Below are 22,092 nucleotides of genomic sequence, written 5' to 3'. Positions count from 1 at the left end.
ACTGAAGACGTTGTTCTTATATGCTCTAATTTTTGACGCAATCATAAGGTCTTTCTGATGTCTATGCGAGGTATCCCTAATCCCGTCTCTTGTAAAGAAGATAACATGCAAATGGTATTGCAAAGTTCAATTCCGATGTTCAATAACCAGGATATCGTATTCTTTGTCGGGCAGGAGTTTGACATTACCACTGAAGATATTCAAAGGTCGAAGTTCAGTTTGTTTGCTTCGTTTCTTCACATGTACCCCTTCACAGTGGTTTTCCGCAACGAGTTGTACTCGTTTTACTATGAATCCGCCGGTTTGTCGGTTTACTAGTTTGGAATCCACAAAATAAGTAGATTGAACACCAAGGTATTTCTTTGTGCATTATGAAAGCAGCAACTGACTCTGTTGAGCTCCGTTGTTAACTCGTGGCGTGGTTGGTCCAACGCTGAGAAACCTCGGTCCGGATGGCTTCGCCGCGGCCACAAAGCTGAGCAAACTGCGATTAGCTTCCCACACCTTCACGCGGGTGCAAAGCCACCACAACACGCCTCATGTTTGAGTAATCTTGTAGCTAGAGTGACCGCTACAAAACAGGCCAAAACCACAACTACAACACTGGTCTCCAAAAGGAATTCTTGACAAGAATACAACCTCCTCAGGCGGGACTCTAGTGTGTTCTCTGACGGAAAGGAAAATGAACTTCTTCGCTCTATCTGCGTGTGAACCATCTTGCTAGTGAAAACTAATCCAAACTGCTTCTCTCAACTGCGCACTCTTGCTCCTTCAAATTTTTCTGAGGAATACTTTATTGCAAATCCGTTTATAAAGGATTTGTGAGTTGGCACCCCCAACAGTTAATTACTGTTGCTAAAATAGGAAAGGACCATTGTTCTATCACAGCAGTATTTTCACCAAAAATAGAATTTACCGTGACCAGATCCAGGCGGCATGGCATTGCTACATACAGAAAGTTCTATCTAATACACGGAGTAGTGCTGTCCTGAGATCTCAGTGAAGTAGAAAAAAAAATATCTGCGGTAAAAATATAATATGTTTTGCCGAGCTTCTATCGGTTTTGGTACAACTTTTTAAAATGCATTGCTGTTCATGAAATCTAAAATTACTGGTCAGTGCCTGTCACCCGATTATTCTGGAACTGTTTATTTCTGGAAAGTTTCCTGTGGTTTCCGCCGAATATTTCTGGCATTTCTACCCTACGACCAAAATCTGTTGTATGTCATTCAGCGAGTTTGCGCAGAAGGAGTAGCAGAGAGTTCAAACCTTTGTTTTTTGTTTATCTTTCGTAAACGTGTTCGGTCTGCTCACGTGTACCTCATGGCAAAAATCGGTCACGTTTGGCACGCGCACGATGGCGTGTGAGGTATAAAATCGGGTGGAAAATGTAACTTTTGCCTGGAAAGTGGAGACATAAAGCCAACTGTGCTCCCTAAAAGCTGGACCCAAAATGAAGAAAAAAGAGCTATATTTCGTCAACACATGTTATATATACTGAGTACGACTACTGAGGACTTCTTAGCGATTGACCGAAACAGTTGTGCACATTGGAAAGTCTGCAAAGTCTGCAAAGTCTGCAGATAATCAGCCTGTAAATGCTCGTAGTCAAAACTCAAGTTTTTGCTTCATTTTGTTTCGCAAATTAGCATAAGCCCGTATGGTTACATACAACAGCAATTTACTGATAAAATTAACAAGTTTTAGGGTAAGAACAACACTGAAAGGAAACAAACAAACTCAGGAACTAATCGGCACCGTTTGTTTTAGCTGAGTCAACCCCGGGGATTTCCGGCTAAACCTGAAACATAAGCGGCATCGTACGTAGACTATTTTTAGTAACTACTTGCCAAAAATAACTCAAGCCATAGTAGACAAGGTAATTTTAGTAACTTCCTGACCTTTGGGATAAACTAACTAGCCTGCGAGCAAGCTCTCGGGGAAGAGGAGTGGCGGGGAACCTGTCTGTTGATAGCATAATGATAATATTTAACAATTATTCCACGAGCGCGCGTTGGATATGAGATGATAGATAGCCAACGAGACGCGTATAATCATCTCATATCTAAAAGGCGCGAGTGGAATATTTGTTTTATTAAAAACAATCGAGAAATGTTGCTAGATCTTTCTGATTTTGCGTTGCAAGAACAACAAGGCGACAATTTAATGGTCGCTATTTCTTGGGCATGGTATAATGGCTCATATAGGGCTCATATACCATGGCCGCTAAGCCCGGGGAGGGGGGGGGGGGGAGTCTCATATGAAAGGGGCGGGGATGCTCGTCGTCTCGCTTAGGGGTGTAAATTTCGGATTTAAGTCTCACTTAGGGTGTTTTGGGTAAAACGCCATTATATTTAGCCGTGAAGCTCTCGTTTAGGGTTGCACGCGAGAAGTTACTGTGTTTTTATTTGTCTGTGTTTTAATATGGTCTCTTTTAGGGGATCAAAAAAGTTTGGCCAATAAAATCCCTGGAATTGCATTATACAATGATCCAGTTTTTAATAATGCTCTCTATTAATAATAATATAATAATATTGATTTGTATTGCGCAAATATCAATCCAAGAAATTTTCATCTGCGCATTACATTGACTCAACAAAATCCTAAAAAAACCTAGTACATATTCCAATTTACAAATCGTCTTATTTACAAATCGTTCCTAATAATTAGTAAAACTAATATACAAATTCTTAATAATAAATTAGCTGGGAAACGCCATCTGAAATAAATGGGTTTTAAGAGCCTTCTTAAAAGCATTAACTGAAGATATATTTCTAATAAAAGGGGAAGATCGTTCCATAATTTAGGGGCAGCCTGTCATATAAAAAGATCGATCGCCAAGCGTGGAAAGAGACTTGCATGGTGGAAGTTTGCCGTTATTTGATCTAGTACTGACCTACCCCCTGAGTCTTTCAGAGAAGCAATTTCAGAAATATAAGTCGGAGCGAGTTTATGAATGGCCTTAAAAGTCAACAATAAAATTTTAAAAACAATTCGGACGATATACTTCGGCAATGGTGTAATATGACACTGAATTTACTTTCTTCAAATATAAGACGTGCAGCAGAGTTCTGGACTCTTTGCTAGCTAAGATATTTCCTTATCCTCCTGATATATTGTACAAATTCATAATAATAATAATAATACGAGAGAGTACACAGTAATAAGAAATGAATCGATATGGCACAAGTTATACAGGAGATTGATCAAGATGGTGCAATTACTTTACAATAAATAAATAAAAAAAAGATAAATAAATAAATAAATAAATAAATAAATAAATAAATAAATAAATAAATAAATAAATAAATAAATAAATAAATAAATAAATAAATAAATAAATAAATAGACGGTAGTAATCAAAGATTAAAGCGCGTCGCCTTAGGCCCTTAGGCACTTAGCTGGGTTGCAAAAATCATGTTAACTTACGGGAACTGTAAATATAGTTGCAAAACAATAGATTATTGTTTGAGAACAATTCTTAACATCCGTGTCCAAGTGTTTACAGGGCATCCTACCAAGGGTGCGGCAGGGCTTCCAGTTACTTCTAAGTTGTTTTCCCCAGTGCAGGTTATTACTCATGTAGGATGTGTTTTTCTTTCTTTCTTTCCTTTTTTTGTATGTTTAATGCAACCCTTATCAAATCAGATCTTGGTGATTAAAATATTTGTTCGGATTGAAGTGATCAAAGTACAAGGTATTAATTCTGGAATTTCCAGAGAATGAACTGCATCAAACAGGTTGTTTTACGTAATTGGCATGCTGAATCTTGGGTAACAAAAAGGTAAATTAAATGTTCTGAGTATCATATGACAGTTTTACTAAATCCAATTCCAACCAACAAGGAGGAACGGTACGAAACGCACGCGCTGGGCATGATGGACAGTACTGGGACATCAGGATGCTATTGTGACGTTTCCGACGTACTTTCTCGATTTCTCGCGCTTAGGAACATGCACAACGACTCGATTAGGGAGCGTCTCCTTCGTCGACGCAATAAATATTAATATTAATAATAGTAATAGTGGTAATAATGATAATAATAACTAAAATGAATATTAAATAAATTATTAAATTGAGCTAAACCGTGTGTAAGCAAAGCCAAAATGCAACGCAAAGCAAATGTAAACGGTTTTGTCCACACACTGAAGAAGGGTTATATACCCGAAACGTCTGTGTTTCAAAACCATTTTTGACACTTTTTGATATCTATTTTTATCCAATCCTATCCGAAAACATTTTCTAGTGTCACGCATCTCCAAGGAATTTTCCTTTCACCGTCATTAAAGCAATTGCAAACCTGTTTTAGACTGCTCATAGACAGAAACAAGAAGAAAGGCTTAACTCTTCTTCGGTTTCTTATCTTCGTATTCACTATCTGGCTATGCAGGCACTTAGACATTTTCAGTGTTCGCTCACCTTTGGCATGAATGTCAACAGTCTGAACAGTCCTGGATCTCAATATTCACTAGACATGATCTCTCTTTTCCCATTTTCATTTTCCCATTCTCTACCATTTTCCAATCACCATTTACTTTCTCCGGCAGAAGTGAATCAGGAAGAAAGAACGGGTGACGATTTTCATTTTGGCGGGAAAATTCTCGGGCAAGCTCAAACCCGACCATGTGACGTCATTACAACAAAATGGCGGCTGCAAAGGTGAGTTGTATATGTAGCGATTTTGTATCAAATTTACAGGATTTCTCCTGTACATAGAATAATATTTTTGCTTCAGTTATGCTTTACAGTCATCTACTTGTGACTGATAGAAATGGATTTTATGTTTGCACTCGCGATCGAGAACGGAGATCTACCCACAAAATCTAACTGTTGATTTCGAGGAAAACCGCCAATTCTAAACTAAGCTTAAGCTTATTAGGAAGCTATATGAATGGAATGGATGATCAAGGATGAAAGCTCTAAGGCTTGATAGCATCTCCAGAAAGTACCCCCATTATAAATTAGCTCCGATCTTGAGCTCAACTTATGTTTATATAATAAGTAAATTCTGCCATACTGCCTCCCACTACTGAATTCCCGTCGTTGTCACGATGTTCTTGTTGTGTTTCTCATTGATGTGCACTATGACAGGATGTGTTTACATAACTAAACGTTTTTTTGCTGCAGGATGCTGTTGTTATCATTTTGGATGTGGGGCCATCCATGTGCCAAGCCCCCCCTGGACATGCCACATCCTTGGAAACTTCAGTAAAGGCCATTAATATGATCATACAGAGAAAGGTAGGGAGGGGTCTGTAGGGGGACACTGATGGCCAAGAACTGGCCATGGGTAGAAGTGGGCAGGGGAAGGGTGTGTTCTGAAAAACACAAACAAATGAAGAAATTATAAACAAAATAACAAACAAAGTTCCAGTCTCTTATAAATACATGCAGGGCTGTCAACCTCCCACATCTTCAAATATGGAGAATATGACTTCCTTGCCAGCAACAACAAAGCATCTTACAGGGCGGTGCCATCAAGGCTAACTTCACAGCTTCAGTGAGGGGGGGGGGGGGGGGGGGACATTAGGCTATGAAACTGTTGATGAAGCAATGCTAAACATTTCAGATTTTATTCTCGGAAAGTTGAGTCTGCGACAAATAGCAAAATTCCCCAATTATCCGAGAGATTACAGACATAAATCTGGAGAGCGGAAGATACGGTTCAAAATCTGGAGTCTCCCGGATTATCCGGGAGAGTTGACAACCCTGTACATGTACAGTAGCCTACAAATTCCCAAGAAATGTTCTGGATATTAAACGAATCTCCTTGTCACCCTTGTGGATCACCAAATATATCTCCTGGATGAAAAAGTAGCATTTGATCTTTAATGGGGTTATAGTGCGATGGACAGGATGAATGGATTCCCAAATGTATTGTCCCCACCCCACCCTCCCCCGCCCCCCCCATCTAAATGAGCCTTTAGGCTGGTTAAGATGAAAAGTGTGTTATTTGATTGATATTGAATTTCCCTTGAAAATTTTTATCAACAACAGTATTTTTAAATTTATTTAAATTATTTTTTCTATGTATAATTTTCCAGTATTAAAAGCTATTTTCATGTTTAGATGTTTGCAAATACAAAAGATGAGTTTGCTTTAATTCTCTTCGGCACTGAAGGTATGTCCCTGTAAACACGACTTTGTTCAAATCCTGGAAACCGATTTGTAATGAACATTTTTAAATTAAGGTTGAGATGTATCTATTAAAGAGTATCATAAATTTTTATTTGTCAGGAACATCTAATCAGCTAAACGATAAAGAGGAAGGGTATGAAAACATCACAGTGGCTCGCCATCTTGGTTTACCAGACTTGGAAATGCTTCAGTTTGTGCACAACCAGATCACACCTGGTAAATGGCATAATTTTATCTGTTGATGGATTTTTAATGTAGCGTTAAGTGTTAACATCTCTTTAATTCAGTGTTTAGGTAAATACAGTATTAATTATTTTATTTACTTGGTGGATCAAAATAGAGGTCATTTCCAATTTGTAACCCAGAAATTTATGGAGAATTGAAGTGTGATATCTAATACAATGCATGTGCACGAGTTGTGTTATCTATTAAAGTACATGTACATATACAGTGCTACATGCAAAGTAAGTTGACAGTCTCAACTCAGTCCTCAAGGATAGAGTATTGAGATTCAAGTTCTGAGATGCTCAAATAATTTTTTGAGGATCTTGCTGACAGCTAATTTTAATTTTCTCAAACCTCAAACAATAAGAGAGAACAAAAGTGATTTTTGCATGGCTCTTGCATGTAGCCTCTTCTTAGTTTGGTCAAAAGCTAAACTAAACTTTGGCAATTACAACACGAGAAACAGATACATTGTACATTAATACACTTGCAATTAAAGAATTAAACTCATTCAGTCATTAACTCTATCTCATTGTAGGTTATGTGGAAACAGACTGTATCCTTTTAGAACTAAAAATGCAATATACCACACAGACATAAATGTATTTTGGACTGCGCCGAACCATCTATCATGAGCTTGCAATTCAGATTGATCACTTATTTTATAGAATAAAATAATAATTGTACAGTGTTACAGTAGCACATTCTGTTTGTACAATCAGCTAGCATTATTCTGTCCAATTCCATCTCTTTCACTGGACCTTTTTCATTTCCTTAACCTTGTTTAGTTATTGATGCTATTGTTGTTGGCATGGACTTGTTACGAGCTGAGACCAAGTGAGATGATCTTCTTTGATATTAAATCTTAGTTATGTGCCATTTCAATATATTTTTAAAATTTATTTAGGTTAACTCAGTAATTATTAAAAATGTTGATTTATATTTCAGGGGCAAGTGTGAAAAAAAGATTTATCTTTTTTCTGATCTTGGATCACCTTTTGGAAATGATCAGCTGGAAGCGATTATGGAAGGATTAAAGAGCTTAGAGATAAACCTTACGTTAATGTGAGTATTTTTTTTCTGTTCCCTATTTTTTTCTTTTCGGTGCAGTTACAGTGAAGTGTAATGCAAAACAATTAATGCTTGTGAACTACATAAAAACTGTTAAATAAATTAAGAAACTTCTCTTTCTCCTTAATTCCCCTTCTTTAGCTGCTGTACTTAACACCCTTGTACATGTAGTAGTAATAATAAAGTGACTATGATTCAGATTGATGCATCTGAGCATTTAAAAACTGAAATCTGTATGGAGAATGATATATTTTGAAGGTACATATGTAGGAAATGTTTAGCAATTGTCACTAACTTAGAAATATGTGTATTTCATTGGCATCAAGGAACTGTGTAAAGATGACTTTGAACAAACCCTTTAGATGGGCAGAAAAAAAATATTGTCCTGAGGCAGAATTAAAGCAAGTTGATCTCCCTGGTTACAAACTTGAATGTACATGTAGTGCGTACATGTTTAGGTTGTAATAATTGAATCATACAATCTGCATGATACCATAACATGTGCATTCTTATAACAGAGGACCAGATCTTTATGATGACGGCACTCACAGTGCTGGCAATGATGCTGATGATGGCTCAGGCCCTTCAACATCAACATCAGCTGTTCACAGGAAAGAGAGGACTCCGCAGCAGGTCATGTGATCATTTTGTGAATTTTTAACCCTCCCCCCGCCCCCCTCACAAAAAAGGAATTATTAATATTAAAGCAAACTTGGCCCAAGACATTTATTTTTATATGATTAGTAATTCAGCTTGGTTAACTTGTCGCAATGACTACATTGTACAGTACACTGTATCAACTACATTGTACAGTACAAATGCAATTGTACTAAAACTGTTACTAAAACTGTCAGTATAACTTTCCAATAACTTAAAACTATTTTTTTTAACAGGTCGCTGGAGAAAATTGCATGAGGCAGCTATTAGAAGCTCTAGACGGAGAGACATATTCCTTCAGGTAAATGTGATGTACATTTTATTGTGCAGTTTTAGAAAAAAATTCATACCCACCCCAAGGAAGATCATCAGAAATTCCTAGGGGGAGGGGAGGGGAGGGGGTCTTTAAAGCCAAAATTTTAGAGGCAAAGTATGAAGCTAAACTGAACCAAAAAAAAAACCCTCTGTGGGGGAAGTAAGGATATTTTCTGGAACTGCACTTTGAAGTTGAATTCTAAAAATGTATAAAGGAATGTATTACACAAATACAATTTGCAAAAAGGGGAGAGTTCTGCATGCCAAATATTTCAAACTACATGTACATGTATATTGCAATAAAACATATTAAAGTTTTAAAATAACATTGTATACTGTACACGTATGTCTATCTCACGATTGTTCTGAAGGTCAGAAATATCTTAAAAATCCATAACATGTAACCTAAAATTAATTTTGTAAGTAGGATATTTACTGGCTGAAATGACATGATGAAAACATCAATGCTGTTCTTTAGTGCAGAGCAACCCCAAGATAGACAAATGCTTACTGTTCATTTCGTATAATTCATGTTTTAAAGATTAAGCAGTGAAAGTCCAGAGACACTTTTCAAATACAGGTGTTCTGTATGTTTTAAACAACTTGTTTTAATTTCTTCAATTTCAGTAATGTTCTTCCAATGCTGAGTTTTTTCCAGACAAGATCAATCAAACAGACCACAGTATTCAGAGGACCTCTGGAGATTGGATCACAGTTGAAAATAAATGTTTATGGATACAACAGGGTATATGCATTAAGTCTTCATTTATTATAGAATAATAAATTCAACCATGCTGTTACCAGTTCATTGGCATCTGTTGGTCTTGAAAAATCATGGATCTGTGCCTGAAAAGTCCAGTTTTTATGAGGTGGGTTTGGAGCAGTACCAGGTGTAAATGTAGAGGCCCACACAGTAGTGGCCTTCTCTGTTGTACAGGCTATGCTTCATCTGCAAGTCAGTTACCTTTACCAATGAACACTGATGTGGAATGCTTCTGATTCAAGATTTTTTAAAATAAATTCGAAGGTAAGAGAAGAGAAACTAGCATCATGGAAGAAGCTGTCTGCAGTGTCACAGATGTCACCAAACCCTGACACCATGGAGGTGGAGATGCAGAGGTCTTATCATTTGAATGATGAGGATGACACGGAAGTCGATAAAGAAAATGTTGCACAAGGTATAAGATAAAAAATAAAATTGCATATTAAATTATTTATATTACGGTATGTGTTATGGCTCCCAAGTATAACAGTGCAGGTATATTTTGTGTGGTACATTGTATAATAGTTGTTAATTAGTTGATCAGACAACAATAAGTGTCCACCTTACATATACATTTGTATCTGCGGTAAGATCAGAAGTTGGCATATACATACAGGGTGTAGAAAGCGTCTCTGGAGGCTGTTATCAGCCCATTTTTATCTCACTGTTGCCCACCCAACCATACATGCTGGCTTTTTTTCTGTTAATATTTTAGGTTACCGCTATGGTAAGACATTGGTTCCATTAACAAAGATTGACAAGGACAGCATGAAACTTACCACAGAGCGGTGTCTATCAGTGCTGTGCTTCACCTCAAATGAAAATGTAAGTCAGCTTCAATGTGCTGCTGTCTGTAGTAACATGCATACATGTGCTGCCCTGTTATTTCATCTTTCTCCATTTGCCTTTTAGTAAGTACTAAATATAAAGCTAATTACCTCTGAATGATTTTCATGTATTTATTTCTTTGGAATTTGACAACAATGAGAATTATATACAATTTGTATTTGAATGGTCTATAGATAATTATTTATTTTATCAGTATTATTTTATTAGGGTTAGGGTAGGTTAGTTGCACATTTTTACTTCAGTTTTAGAGTGTGTGCACGGCGGCCATGCTGCAGGACTAAACCAATAGAACATATTTGCATAAAAATAGAATATATTTCCCAAAGGAAAATCATTGTGTTGTTTCGGTCCTCCAACATGGCTGTCGTGCACACACTCTATAGCACAAAGAATGCATTATTTTTGGTTTCTTACTTTTGATTAGCAAAATGAAAATTATTGTATATGGAAGGTTTTGTTGAGTGTACATGTGTGTCTTGCCATTTCTGCCGCAGGTTCACAGGTTTCAGTACATAGGAGAGAATGTGATCACTTTTGTGCCTCAGCCTGGTGACCAGGTGAATGTTACCAAGAACGTTTTTGCAACATGGTTACCAAAAAACTCAGGTTTTTTACACTGGCTTCATTTTCATATAGGAATAACTTCATGTAAATTTTTTTAGTTTCATTGCAATTATTGTCAGTATATGACTGTATAGTTATCATGATCCTTATCAGCAAGGATCTGATCTCAGTACAGCGTGAACAAACCAAAACTTGTCTATTTACATGTAATGTAGCTGCTGAAAACGCACATACATGTATGCGTCTAAAAATCTAAAACTTTCGAATTTTCTTAACAGTGAGTAATTAAGTCGGTAAATGTAATTTACAAGCACTAATGGTCATAACTGACAACCAAATTATTTTAATGCTTGTCCGAAAAGGAAGGCAGTAAAATTGATGATTCACTGATAAAATATATAATATAATGACTTTATAATTGTGATAAATTATTTCCCATCTTTTTCAGCATGCTGCTGTAGCGCTGTCAGCATTTATTAATGGCATGTATGAGTTAAACACTGTGGCTATTGTAAGATACTGCCGAGCAAAAAATGCGGCTCCAAAGCTTGGCTTCCTGGCTCCACACATCAAACAAGACTATGAGGTACGTATTTGCTGGATTCAGTTTCATCATTTGCAACTTGCAAAATCACTTGATATCAATATAATAAGGGCAGAGTCCATTGGTTTTAATAGCAGGTTATGAATCAGTTTTGACAGGATCACCAGTGACAGTCGACATGTGGGAGCTGAGAATTGTTGTAAAGTTTAACTGTCAGGAAACAAAAGTTTTTAAAATTCTAACCATTTACAATGTCTTGTAATTTCTGGTTTCTGATATTTCAGCACCCCTTAGATTGAGACTCTCTTCTCTGTCTTGATTTTCAGTTGACACATATTCTTATGAAATACATGTACATTGTATAAATAATAATGTAACATTCTATTGCTCACATCCCGAAATTTTAAACTTCTTGGTCCTCAACTGATATATACATGTACCTACATGTGCTTGAAAATTAATATAATTTTTCTGATTCTATATTAATTTTACACCTGCAGTGTCTCTTGTTCACTGCTCTGCCATTTTTTGAAGACCTTCGGCACTTCAGCTTTGCATCTCTTGATGCTAACAAGAAATGGCTGCCATCAGGTACAGTTGTAACAGCTAAAATAAACGACAAAAAAGCTGACCAGAATTTCATTTCTTGCGAGTTACCGATATCACATTAATTGTTCAGTCAAATCTTGGCTTGGGTTGGCGAAATGGTGGCTTTCAAAACGTTTCTTTGGTGTGATACATGTAACTCAAATGGGTACAGTTACTTTCCTATAAGGTAAATTCGCACAAGAGCTTAAGTGGCCCACATGGCCGGAGCTTAGCCTGGTTTCTGTAGCATGACGCAACAAGGAGTATTGCTATTCCCCCCTGGATGGGATGCTAGTCCATCGCAGGGACACCCCCAGCAGTATGTTGCCGCTACCCATTTATTCATCTGGGTGAAGAGAGTCAATGTGGAGCAAATTTCTTGTCTAAGGAAACAACACAGTAACTAAGAGACCAAGCCAGCCTCAAACCACCGACCCTCAGATCCTCATCAAGTCTTTTATACGTACTTCATATCTAGTGCACCTGAGTCTGTGCTTTTGATATTTCATAATTTTATATCAATCACTTTTATGTGTTTATTTTTAATTAGAAGAACAACTGGATGCTGTGGATAATCTCATTACTACGATGGATTTAACAGATGCACAAAGGTGAGAACAAACTTTAACAAATCAATTATTATTATTATTATTGTTATTATTATTATTATTATTATTATTATTATTATCATTATTATTATTATTATTATCATACGCAGTGGACATGCGACATGGACATGCTCTACAGGAATTTAACATTAAAATAGTTGATAATGTCCGACAAGCGCCCTCCCGCACCCCCCCCCCCCCAAAAAAAAAAAAAACACAAAAAAAAAACCCCAAAGACTTGACTAAGATTAATAGAGGCCTAAAATTTGTATAAAGAAAATGAAATACTAAAACATGCGAGAAATTACTATACTCTACTATAACATCAGGGTCTGGGGCATTACTTGGTAATAACTTTGAATGGTCGCGCAATGTTCAGGGAGCTGGGCAGCACGGCCTCCTGCATCCTCTTCAGGATAATTGATCGCACACCAAAGGTCTTATTCACACCAAAGGTCTTATTCATCTCGACCTCCAGCTCCTTGGACCATCCCGCAGTACGTCCATTATGATGTTCAGTTGTACAATCTTGTAGCCTGGGTATTGTCTGGTAAACTCCCACGTACCACAATGGTTCATACTTCTCTGTCTTCTCAGTATCTTTCCTTGCGCAGTTGGCCAACCGAGGGCAGCTCATTTCCACACTTGGCACCCTCGACTCTTCGCTTTGTGCTCTTACTACAAATTGCGCATCCACCCTGTTGGCTCCGACAGAACTTAGTGTGTTCTGCGTAAACAGGCACATCCCAAAATACTTGAGCATCTGTTGACTCGTGCATTGGTTTGGGCGCAACCCATGAGTACCAAGGAGGAACAGAGTCGGCAAGCTTTAGGTCCCTCAGCATTTCAAAGAACAGCACTTTCAGTGCAGCATTATGCCTGTCCATATACTTACTCTGTGCTAACGATGAACAACCTGCTAGCAAGTGAGGAAGGCTCTCTGGTACCTTTCAGCACATTCTACACAATATTGATTTGGTCTGACGTACTGGTCTTATAGGCCGAATAAACTTGTAAAGCTCCATTATGCGTGCGACAGCATGAGAAATTGCATACGCCTACCTGTTCAACCAGGCAAAACAGCCACGTTTTTTCAGCTGGTCGTCTTCCCATCAGGTCCACAGGTCTCCGACCTTCTCCTTGAGCTTCTCTCCCATGGCTTTCTTAAAATGTTGTCTCACCTGATGTCCTTTAATCCTCTTCTCTGGAGCTTGAAATGAGCTACACAAACTTGTGCGTGTTTTTTATTATTATTATTATTATTATTATTATTATTATTATTATTATTATTATTGATATTTAACTATAACACAGCCACCAACCAATAACTTTCGCTCATAAGATATGACCTTGACTTACTGCCAAGAATCTCATGTAAAGGGCAGGGAAGTTGGGATTACATGACTGTTGTAAATCGGTTAAAATATGGGACTTGTTATTTTCCTCTCTGCATTCCCCCTCACTCTCTGGTCAAGACTTTTTCCTCTTCACCTGCTGTACATGTACATCTATTTGTTGAATCATGCAGAGATGAAGATGGCCAACCCGTAGAGGCACTCAAGTGCAAGACAACTTTTAACCCAGTGCGACAAAGAGTTTTTCAGGTAAGTAGTTAATATGTTTAATTTATGGAATGGAAGTTACTGACAGTCTTGTTGCTAATCATTAATCCATAAGACTGGAAGCAACAGTTTTAAGAAATGTTTAAGACTTTGTGGTTGTTGGTATTTTTTTCATTCCTTTCAGTGCATTCAGCACCGTGCACTCAACCCAGATGACCCTTCCTTACCAGATTTGGAGCCTGTCATTGCAAGGTGACAATTTTACACTGCAGCCAATACATTTCAACACCTAAGAATTTAACAATTCCTGAGAAATTATTATCTTATGTCGAAAACTTGTTAGATAGTGTCCATTTAACATTCTTTCATAATGTAAGCTTTCATGAAGTACGTATCTTGCAGCACGGGAGGTAACATGCATTTTGGCACTGATATGGCATCCTTGACCATATTCCAACATTTTAATATCTATTAATTAATAAATACAGTTACCTGGAGCCCAGTGCAGAGTTCAAAGCAAGGTGTGCTCCACAGTGTACAAAAGTCAAGGTAAGAAAGCAACTATTTTACAGGACTGACCATTCTGAGACAAATATTTATGTTTACTTAATATTTAAGATGTACATAAGAACATATGGCCCATACAGCTTGAACTTAACGTGGTCTCTAACAGGAAGAAACTACATTTACATGCTAGAAGAACTGCAGCTACACAAAATAATAATTAAAAGGACAATTGTTTATATTTATGAAATTACTGTTAATTTTATTTTAATATTCTTTTTTCGCATTTAAATGTTACTGGCTTTTTTAGGACATGTTCCGGCTAGAAAAAGTTGAGAAGAAAAAAGATGCAGCAGCTGAAAATGTGTTCAGAACACTGTAAGAATGACTGTTTACTGCTGTGATGTTCTATACATTTGCTGCCATGTTGTTGCTGTTGCTTTATTTACACTGTATGATGGGATAATATTAATTAATACATATATGAGTAATTGTACTACATGATTCTTACTATTTTTAAATGTCTTCATTTTTCTGATTATCCAAGATTTTTTAAAGATATGTTTCATTTACGCTCTAGCACTTATTTTTTAAGAGGACATAACATACTCTGTTTGCTCAAACCACTGACCACAAACCACTTGGCAGCAACATCTTGGAATTCTCTTCCTGACCATTACCGCACTATTTCTGATTTTACTTCTTTTCGGCGACTGATATCTACTGGGAACAATAATTTAATTAAAAGGGCAGGAACTGCAAACCTTTCTACATCATTCATGATAATTTGCAAGTTAGTTGTCTAGGTAGTTAGTTATCTTATTTGTTATATAGAATTAACTTTTTATTATAATCATTTATTAATATAGTTGGCTCGAAGATATTAGCACTTCAGTGCTACACTGTAAATTCGAGGGTAGATAAAGTTTATTGATTGATTGAATTTTTACCTCCAGTGGAGATGTCGAGAGGAATGGGGAACCTCCAATTAACAGAACAGATGATCGTGATGAAACTGACTTTAGCATGGCAAGTTTGTCAAAGGGGGAGGTCACTCAGGTAATGCTAACACGCTGGTGATTTTGCTGAATACACATTGGTTTTGTGTTCTAATAGTAAAATGCATGTACTGTTCACTGTATGCTTGCAACCTGTAGACTGACAGTGAGGTGTCAAATTGAAATTGAAATTTGTCAAATTTCCACACATTAAGTTTGCATAAATCTCAAAAGTACTTTTAATGCCATAAAATGACCTCATTCTGTCTTAAACCAGGTTTGCTTCTCTGCAGCTCAAATCCAAACCCTGCTCTGTTTTTCAAGTACGAGTAGTCTCACTGATAGTATGGACTTTTGTAGCTTCTTTTAATTGTCTTTTTTGGCATGAAGTGTTTAAACTCATATTCAGGTTGGCACAGTTGATCCTGTTGGAGATTTCCGCACTATAATCAGTCAGAAGGATGAAGACAGGTTTGATGAAGGTGGGTGGCCTGTGATGGGTATAAAATGGGGGTGACCTGTGACATGATGGGCATCCTTTGAAAGTTCTTTTCAAGAACAAGTTTTAAAAGATGACAGAACAAGAGAGTTTCAATTTCAAAATAAAGACCCTGGGAAGAGCAAATTTGTATCCTAGATAAATCATTACTAACATAAAAACTTTTTTTTTTACCATAACAGCTGCCAAACAGATGAAGCAGAGAATCCTACAGTTGGTGTTGGATTCATTCAGAGACCAGTTCTATGCCAAGGCCATGGACTGTGTAAAGGCTTTGAGAGAAGAGTGCATGAAGGCAAGATTACTGTTACATGAACATGTACCTCCATCATCATCATCATCATAGCTCTGACATCAAAGTCCTCATGTTGTCATCATCATCCTCTTTGTTGTCATTGTCTTATTAAAACTTTAATTTGCAATTTCCTTTAGACTGAATACATGCAATGATAAAATAATATAGTTACCCAGGGTATGTCAAACGCACATGTATATCATTGTAAATTTTGATCCAAATTAGCTTCACTTGTTTTAGGCTGGTGAATCAGTGATGTTCAACATTTTTCTTCAAGAAATGAAAGAGAGGATAATTAACCAAAGAGGTCATGAATTTTGGCTGCTGATGGTTAAAGGTAAGAAATACAGTCAATATTACAGATTTGTGATACAATAACACAGTTTTCACATACAAGCAGTAAACATGTGTGCATTTACATCAACAGAAAACGTGACACTGATCTCTAAAGCTGAAGCAGCGGATAGCATTGCCACTGATACTCAAGCTCGAGAGGTAGGTTTTTGGGTAATGTAATGCACCTGTAGTGTTAGGGTAGGAGGGGCCACTCTGAACAGATATGAAACATAATAAATTATAGTCTCGCAGCCGTTTTTTGGGCTGTCATGCAACGACAGCCCAAAAAACGGCTGCAAGGGAGACTAAATAAATTATTACGAAATAAGAAAATAGATCTTTATCTATCACTGATTGGTTCATCAGGTTAAACTTACTCAAACATTTGACTGAACATTAAATTTTTAAAATTTTCCACCCCAAATCCATAAAATGGATCTAATCATGTCGAATGCCCATTCTATTCAATGATTTAGTACCAAGCGACGATGGAGCTGTGACTTTAAACTTGCAAATGTTTTGTTTTTAGTTTCTGGAGGATGGAGGAGTTCAGAAAGAAGAACCTGCAGCTGACGATGTAATGGAGGATGTTGATGATCTGGTAAGCTAAAGCATGGTTTTACCATTTCTCGTTGGGGGTGGGGGGGGGGAGGACAGGTGATGTGATGGGGGGGGAGAGCATCACAGGAAAGGGAAGGTTTATTGGATTGGGTCAGGGGAGAGGAACAGGGTCGAGAGAGGTTAGAAAGGTAGGGGAGGGGTAAAGGGTACTTGGAGTGAGAGACCACTGGGGAAGGGGTCAGGATTTGGTCAGGGGACAGGGATGGAGGAGGGTAATTGGATCAAGAGGTAGTTAGAACTTCCTGCTTCTTTTAAAAATCCTTTCTTAAACTTCCCTTCTGCCTCTCTTTATTATAATACTCCTGGCTCAAGCCTTTTAATGGTGGTTCCAACTAGTTTTGTAGCACTTGGGAAATTCAGTATCCACATTCAACACTGTCAGTAAAATTAATGTTAGTAGCCTCTGAATTCTCTTGGTGCAGAAACTACACAGTGAAAAGTAATGGGTTTACCATTTAATGGTGGTTGAAATGAGTTACTGTTGGCTTCATGAGAACTGTTCTAATTATGTTTCTTTTTTAATTACAATTATTGCAGCTAGAGATGATGGAGTAATGTGCTATGATGCCATCAGCAGCTGTGAACTGAGTGGAAGATATAATTTATAGCACATGTACCTTGTTTCAGTGACTGCAATCAGTCAGACGAAGTTTGGTGTCAATGTAATAAGTTCAAGAAGATAAAGTGTGCAAGACAGACTTGGAAAGTGTATTTTTGAATTATGTACTCCAAGTACCTTACAAAAGGTATCCTTTGAACATTGTTCCACTGCCTACAGGCACTGATAATCCCCAGGTGGCCATACTATTGACTGTGTGGCATTCTGCTTTACGAATATTAAATATGTACTGCACTTGTGAAACACCTAACAGCAGATGTGTTTACCATGATTCGGACAGGTTTGGACCACCTGACAAAAGGTGCACACCCCAGACTACAGACATATAGGACAAACATTCTATGAAAAAAAATTCAGTTAGTTGTACAAGTTTATTTAATTCACATTGAGAATGGCTATATTCTTGCAATGTAGACTTTATAGCTTAATGTGAAAGCAGCATTAAACAAGTGGCTCCACTACCAAAACACCAGGTTTGTTTTACATGCCATTGCCGTAACCCTCACAATATCACAACTTGATCAACATGCAAATCACGAAAATAAAGAAAATTAATGATCACCAGAGATTAAATGAAATATATTGATTACTAAACAAATTCTCTCAACTAGTAGCAAAAGAAATTTATAGCAAGAACAGTGAGGAGAATATACCTTTTGATACTGGGGCTTAAATAATTTAAAAACTTCCACCTCATCAAATTTATAAGGTACACTGTACACTGAATGTGTTGCCCAACTTATGAAGTAAACGAAACCAATGCATGCTACTTGTTACATGTACACAATGGCTGTCTATTTTCAAGTAGTGGATTTACAAGTCCAGGCTGACTTTTTTCGAACCTCTTGTTTACATTACATGTATGGTCTATTAATTAAATTAGCCTAATATTAAATTGTTCCTTTCAGATAATACAAGACTAGTTAGTATAGTCCGAAAATTGAACGGTCAACAACAACATTTATTTTTCCAAATGAAACAGCTTCATGCTGGAGAAATGTTACAAATATTGTTAGACAAGGGATAAAGAGAGATGCCTGTAGTTTGATGGACAAGCGGATTAATAAATTAGTCATTACAGTTCTTCATGTGTCACTTGTTCATTCCCCAATGTTGATATCTGTTCTTTTTTTGCCTGTGGACCGTGAGGAGGGTCAACTAAGCGCGCAAGTGTCTTCAATGTCTCCTGTGATAACTGTAATATTTCATCTTTGGTAACAACTCCTTTACCCTCAACATCAAAATATTGATCAAAAATGGTCCTTGGGTCCTCATATATGTTATCTTCTTTATATTCAAATGCTTCCTCCTCATGTTGTGCCCAGAACTCAGCAAATGCATCTTTCGTCAAGTTTTCTTCATTCCTTTCCTTCATTGTGGCTAGAATACTGTGACGCATAACCTCTATATTCATGTAGCCCATCTCAATAAATGCATCACCCTTATCGTATGTCCAGTGCACGTTTATGTCACTTAGAGCTGTGTACTCAATTGTTTTCTTGTCGCATCCCTTGGGTTCAAATGGAGCACCCACTAAGGGTCCAGAGGTGAACAGAATTGTTGCTGATATGGTTCTGTTGTATGATCGGACTTGATGTATGTATTCTATAGACGCAATAAAGATTCTTGTTAAGGCAAAAAGGTTGTTTAGACAAATGAACGGGACTTGTGGAGCAGCCTTTTACAGTTTCCAAAGCATGAAACAACTGGAAGCATTTCTACTTTCCCTCCCCCCCTCCACCGCCCCACCAACCCCTGGAAAATTTGTCCAAGGCACAGGTCTACCATGCATTTTGTACATTTTCTTAACAGCTTGCTGTTAGTCATTTGTACACCTGAGCAGAGGGATGCAAACAGTTAATTGTTGCTAATGATTTGTTCTTTTGCTTTTTTGAAGGGTAGCTAACCTTTGAGTTTTATGTTTAGATTTGACTGAAAAAAAGTAAAATCTCAGATTTACGTTCCTTTTTTTCACATTTCAAAATAAACCACTTATTTCGCGTAATTATGTGATGACTACTTCTACAGGTAAAATAATTTAGTTAAGATTGATTGCACAAACCATGATATGTTCCTACCTGCAGGAATATAAATACAGTCTCCTGGCTTGAGTGTTGCATATGTCCATGGTACCTTTGCTACATTAGGGTACTCAAGCAAGTCAATTTTGTTAGGATCAATTCCCGAAAACGCTGACCCAGAATATTGATTCTGCAAAAGAAAGCACATTTAATTTGTATTTTTTATATCATTAAAAACTAGTTTCAAGACTGCATATTAAACAGCTCCCTGCAAAACACCTACCAAGAGGAGGACATGGGGATAAAGGGTACTTGTAAGAGCCCCATGGGAATCATGGAGGTGTGAGTAAGGATGGGGGGGGGGGGGGGGTCATTAACTTTCTTAAAAATGCTCTTTGTGTTGGGAGTAATGTTATTCTAATAACTCACTGATTGATCTTGATATTAACCAATTTTGCATTACTTTATCATACAACATTCATGTAATTAACTATTTTATCTACCTTGTCATGAAAGTACAAGTGTTCATAATGCATTCTTGCTATCATGATGAAATCTTTTCGTCCAGCAACAAGGCAGTGTAGGTTGTGATCCGCATCAAAATGGATGACGGAGCGCGTTCCTCCTGAGCTCATCCAGAAGTTGGTTTCATGAATGTAATCAAGAAAAGAACCACACAGCAAACAGCTTGGTACCTGAGTGAAGGATGAAATAAACAGATGCTTAGTTTCTAACTCTTCTGATGTACTTGGTTGCCTTTGTCTTAATCATCCAAGCACATAAAGGTGCTTCTAGTAAGTAAGTAACTTTATTTAACCAAGGTAGCCCATTCAGCTACAAGACTTATATACCACCACTCCACTAACCCCAACCCTAACCCTCAGTGGTTGGAGTGCCAGGAGCACTACTGACTCAGGGTAGAAGGGTGATGAGCATCGGAGAGCTGGGGTCAAGAGAAGAGAGAATACACCCCCTCCCCCCCCCCTCCCAGTTTCTCAAACCTGCTGTTCCCTTCAAATAAAATGGCTGGAAACAAAAAAGACCAGGGAACTGGAAGTATGTATAATGTTTAGAAAACCCACGGTAAATAGGTATCTTGGCTATCTGGCTGATTGATTCTAAGCTCTCATCAGGCCTCAAGTGATTGGCTTTCAACCCTTCTAGAAAACAACAGAACAACAGAACAATACCCCCTACCTCACAAACGATAGCAGTTGCTTAACACAATTATCGTAATTCCAAGCTGATAAGAGCTGCTACAATAAAACTTCCACCATACATTTCGCATAGAATTAAATTATTTCTCAGACAAATCTCATAGAACTTATATTCGCAAAAAAAATATCACAGACAAGCTTCCAATTAACAATATATATTGTTCAAGCCATCGTTAGACAAGTGTAGTAATAGTTCTCTTGAACAGATGTAGTCATATAGTAACCAAATCAATCAGCTGTTATGTAAATTTGAATTCTTGTTTACCTAGACATTAACCCCGGTTACTGTACCTGGATATCTCTTCTCATAGGGTCAGGTAAAACAGTAACAATATAAATATCTTCTTGCTTGTAACGATCAAGAAACTCTGAAATATTCATTCTCCTCGTAGCATGTGATCGATTTTCTTCTTTTAACTCGATTAACACATCCAGATCTCCGTAGTTGTCTCTTAAATAATCATCAGTCCAACTTGACAGAGCCGGTGATCCTCCAATACCTTGACGAAAAACAAGAGGTACAGACCAGCTCACATGTTGTTCCCAAAACGTTTCTGGTCGAAGAACCTCGTTGTATTCTTTAACTGGCCCATCAGGCGCGCGTTGATATCCAAGAGGCTGAAGATGTCCTGTGGGAAAGTTTTTGTCGTCAGAGATTCTAATTTGTGGAGGGAATTCTGGAATATTGTTCGAGTATGTGTAAATGGCGCACGAGATTATAAACAAAATCGAGGCATGAAAACTCAGCATGGTGTAAAGAGTTTTTTACAATCGCCTTTTAGTTTTTCCTTTTAAGTTTTTCCAGCTTCTTAGAGAACTGCTATCACCTGCACGGAAACAACACATGGTAATTAGCTGAAATAACAAAGTGCAAAGCCGTAGCAGTGAAGCAATACAAAATTTAAAGTATCTTACATGAAGGGCACAAGAAAATTTGTTCTCAGGTTTCACTCGTTTTTTTATTCGAGCGTGACATCGCGTGACATGACGTTGCATATCTTCAGTTGTTTTTATTTATATTTATTTACAGAGAGAGACTGGATCCTTTTACAAGTGATGTGTTTCTTTTCCCTGGCGGACTGTGACTTCAAGTTTGAG

At 37.4% G+C, this 22,092-nt stretch overlaps 2 protein-coding genes across 3 annotated transcripts; one reads left to right on the top strand and one right to left on the bottom strand.

The window, feature by feature from the left end:
* Window positions 1-4,537: 4,537 nt before the first annotated feature.
* On the top strand, window positions 4,538-18,840 carry LOC146457040 (DNA repair protein Ku80-like). Of its 2 annotated transcripts, XM_085092402.1 has the most exons (28): window positions 4,538-4,659; window positions 5,128-5,241; window positions 6,070-6,121; window positions 6,238-6,354; window positions 6,902-6,919; window positions 7,152-7,200; window positions 7,312-7,428; window positions 7,953-8,067; window positions 8,328-8,392; window positions 9,034-9,151; window positions 9,434-9,584; window positions 9,885-9,994; window positions 10,513-10,575; window positions 11,031-11,168; window positions 11,627-11,717; window positions 12,265-12,325; window positions 13,851-13,926; window positions 14,069-14,136; window positions 14,373-14,433; window positions 14,699-14,766; window positions 15,345-15,447; window positions 15,796-15,868; window positions 16,068-16,180; window positions 16,421-16,517; window positions 16,608-16,675; window positions 17,046-17,117; window positions 17,675-17,736; window positions 17,946-18,840. In XM_085092402.1, exons 1-27 carry the CDS (start codon window positions 4,645-4,647, stop codon window positions 17,690-17,692), a joined length of 2,211 nt encoding a protein of 736 aa, XP_084948528.1. In that variant the 5' UTR covers window positions 4,538-4,644; the 3' UTR covers window positions 17,693-17,736; window positions 17,946-18,840. The 2 variants fall into 2 exon arrangements, with proteins under 2 accessions (XP_084948528.1, XP_084948527.1); XM_085092401.1 differs by having other exon boundaries at window positions 17,675-18,840.
* Window positions 18,109-21,913, bottom strand: LOC146457039 (bifunctional peptidase and (3S)-lysyl hydroxylase Jmjd7-like). Its single transcript, XM_085092407.1, has 4 exons — window positions 21,286-21,913; window positions 20,281-20,472; window positions 19,835-19,967; window positions 18,109-19,361 (listed from the first exon to the last, which is right to left on the bottom strand). Exons 1-4 carry the CDS (start codon window positions 21,742-21,744, stop codon window positions 18,832-18,834), a joined length of 1,314 nt encoding a protein of 437 aa, XP_084948533.1. The 5' UTR covers window positions 21,745-21,913; the 3' UTR covers window positions 18,109-18,831.
* Between the last annotated feature and the right edge of the window lie 179 nt (window positions 21,914-22,092).

The sequence above is a fragment of the Pavona decussata genome, unplaced genomic scaffold (assembly GCF_977016875.1).
Source record: "Pavona decussata unplaced genomic scaffold, jaPavDecu1.1 SCAFFOLD_249, whole genome shotgun sequence".
Lineage (NCBI taxonomy): Eukaryota > Metazoa > Cnidaria > Anthozoa > Scleractinia > Agariciidae > Pavona > Pavona decussata.
The sequence above is the reverse complement of the archived record's forward strand: the minus strand, read 5'-3'. Positions and strand labels throughout refer to the sequence as shown.

Bases quoted from the DNA above. Each gene is read 5' to 3' on its own strand.
- LOC146457040 (XM_085092402.1), top strand. The intron at 13,927-14,068 runs GTAAGTAGTTAA...CATTCCTTTCAG, and splicing joins TGCGACAAAGAGTTTTTCAG to TGCATTCAGCACCGTGCACT. The intron at 16,181-16,420 runs GCAAGATTACTG...CACTTGTTTTAG, and splicing joins TGAGAGAAGAGTGCATGAAG to GCTGGTGAATCAGTGATGTT.
- LOC146457039 (XM_085092407.1), bottom strand. From the start codon at position 21,744: ATGCTGAGTTTTCATGCCTCGATTTTGTTTATAATCTCGTGCGCCATT. The intron at 20,473-21,285 runs GTACAGTAACCG...TCCTTCACTCAG, and splicing joins CTATGAGAAGAGATATCCAG to GTACCAAGCTGTTTGCTGTG. The intron at 19,362-19,834 runs GTAGGAACATAT...TTGCGTCTATAG, and splicing joins CTGTATTTATATTCCTGCAG to AATACATACATCAAGTCCGA.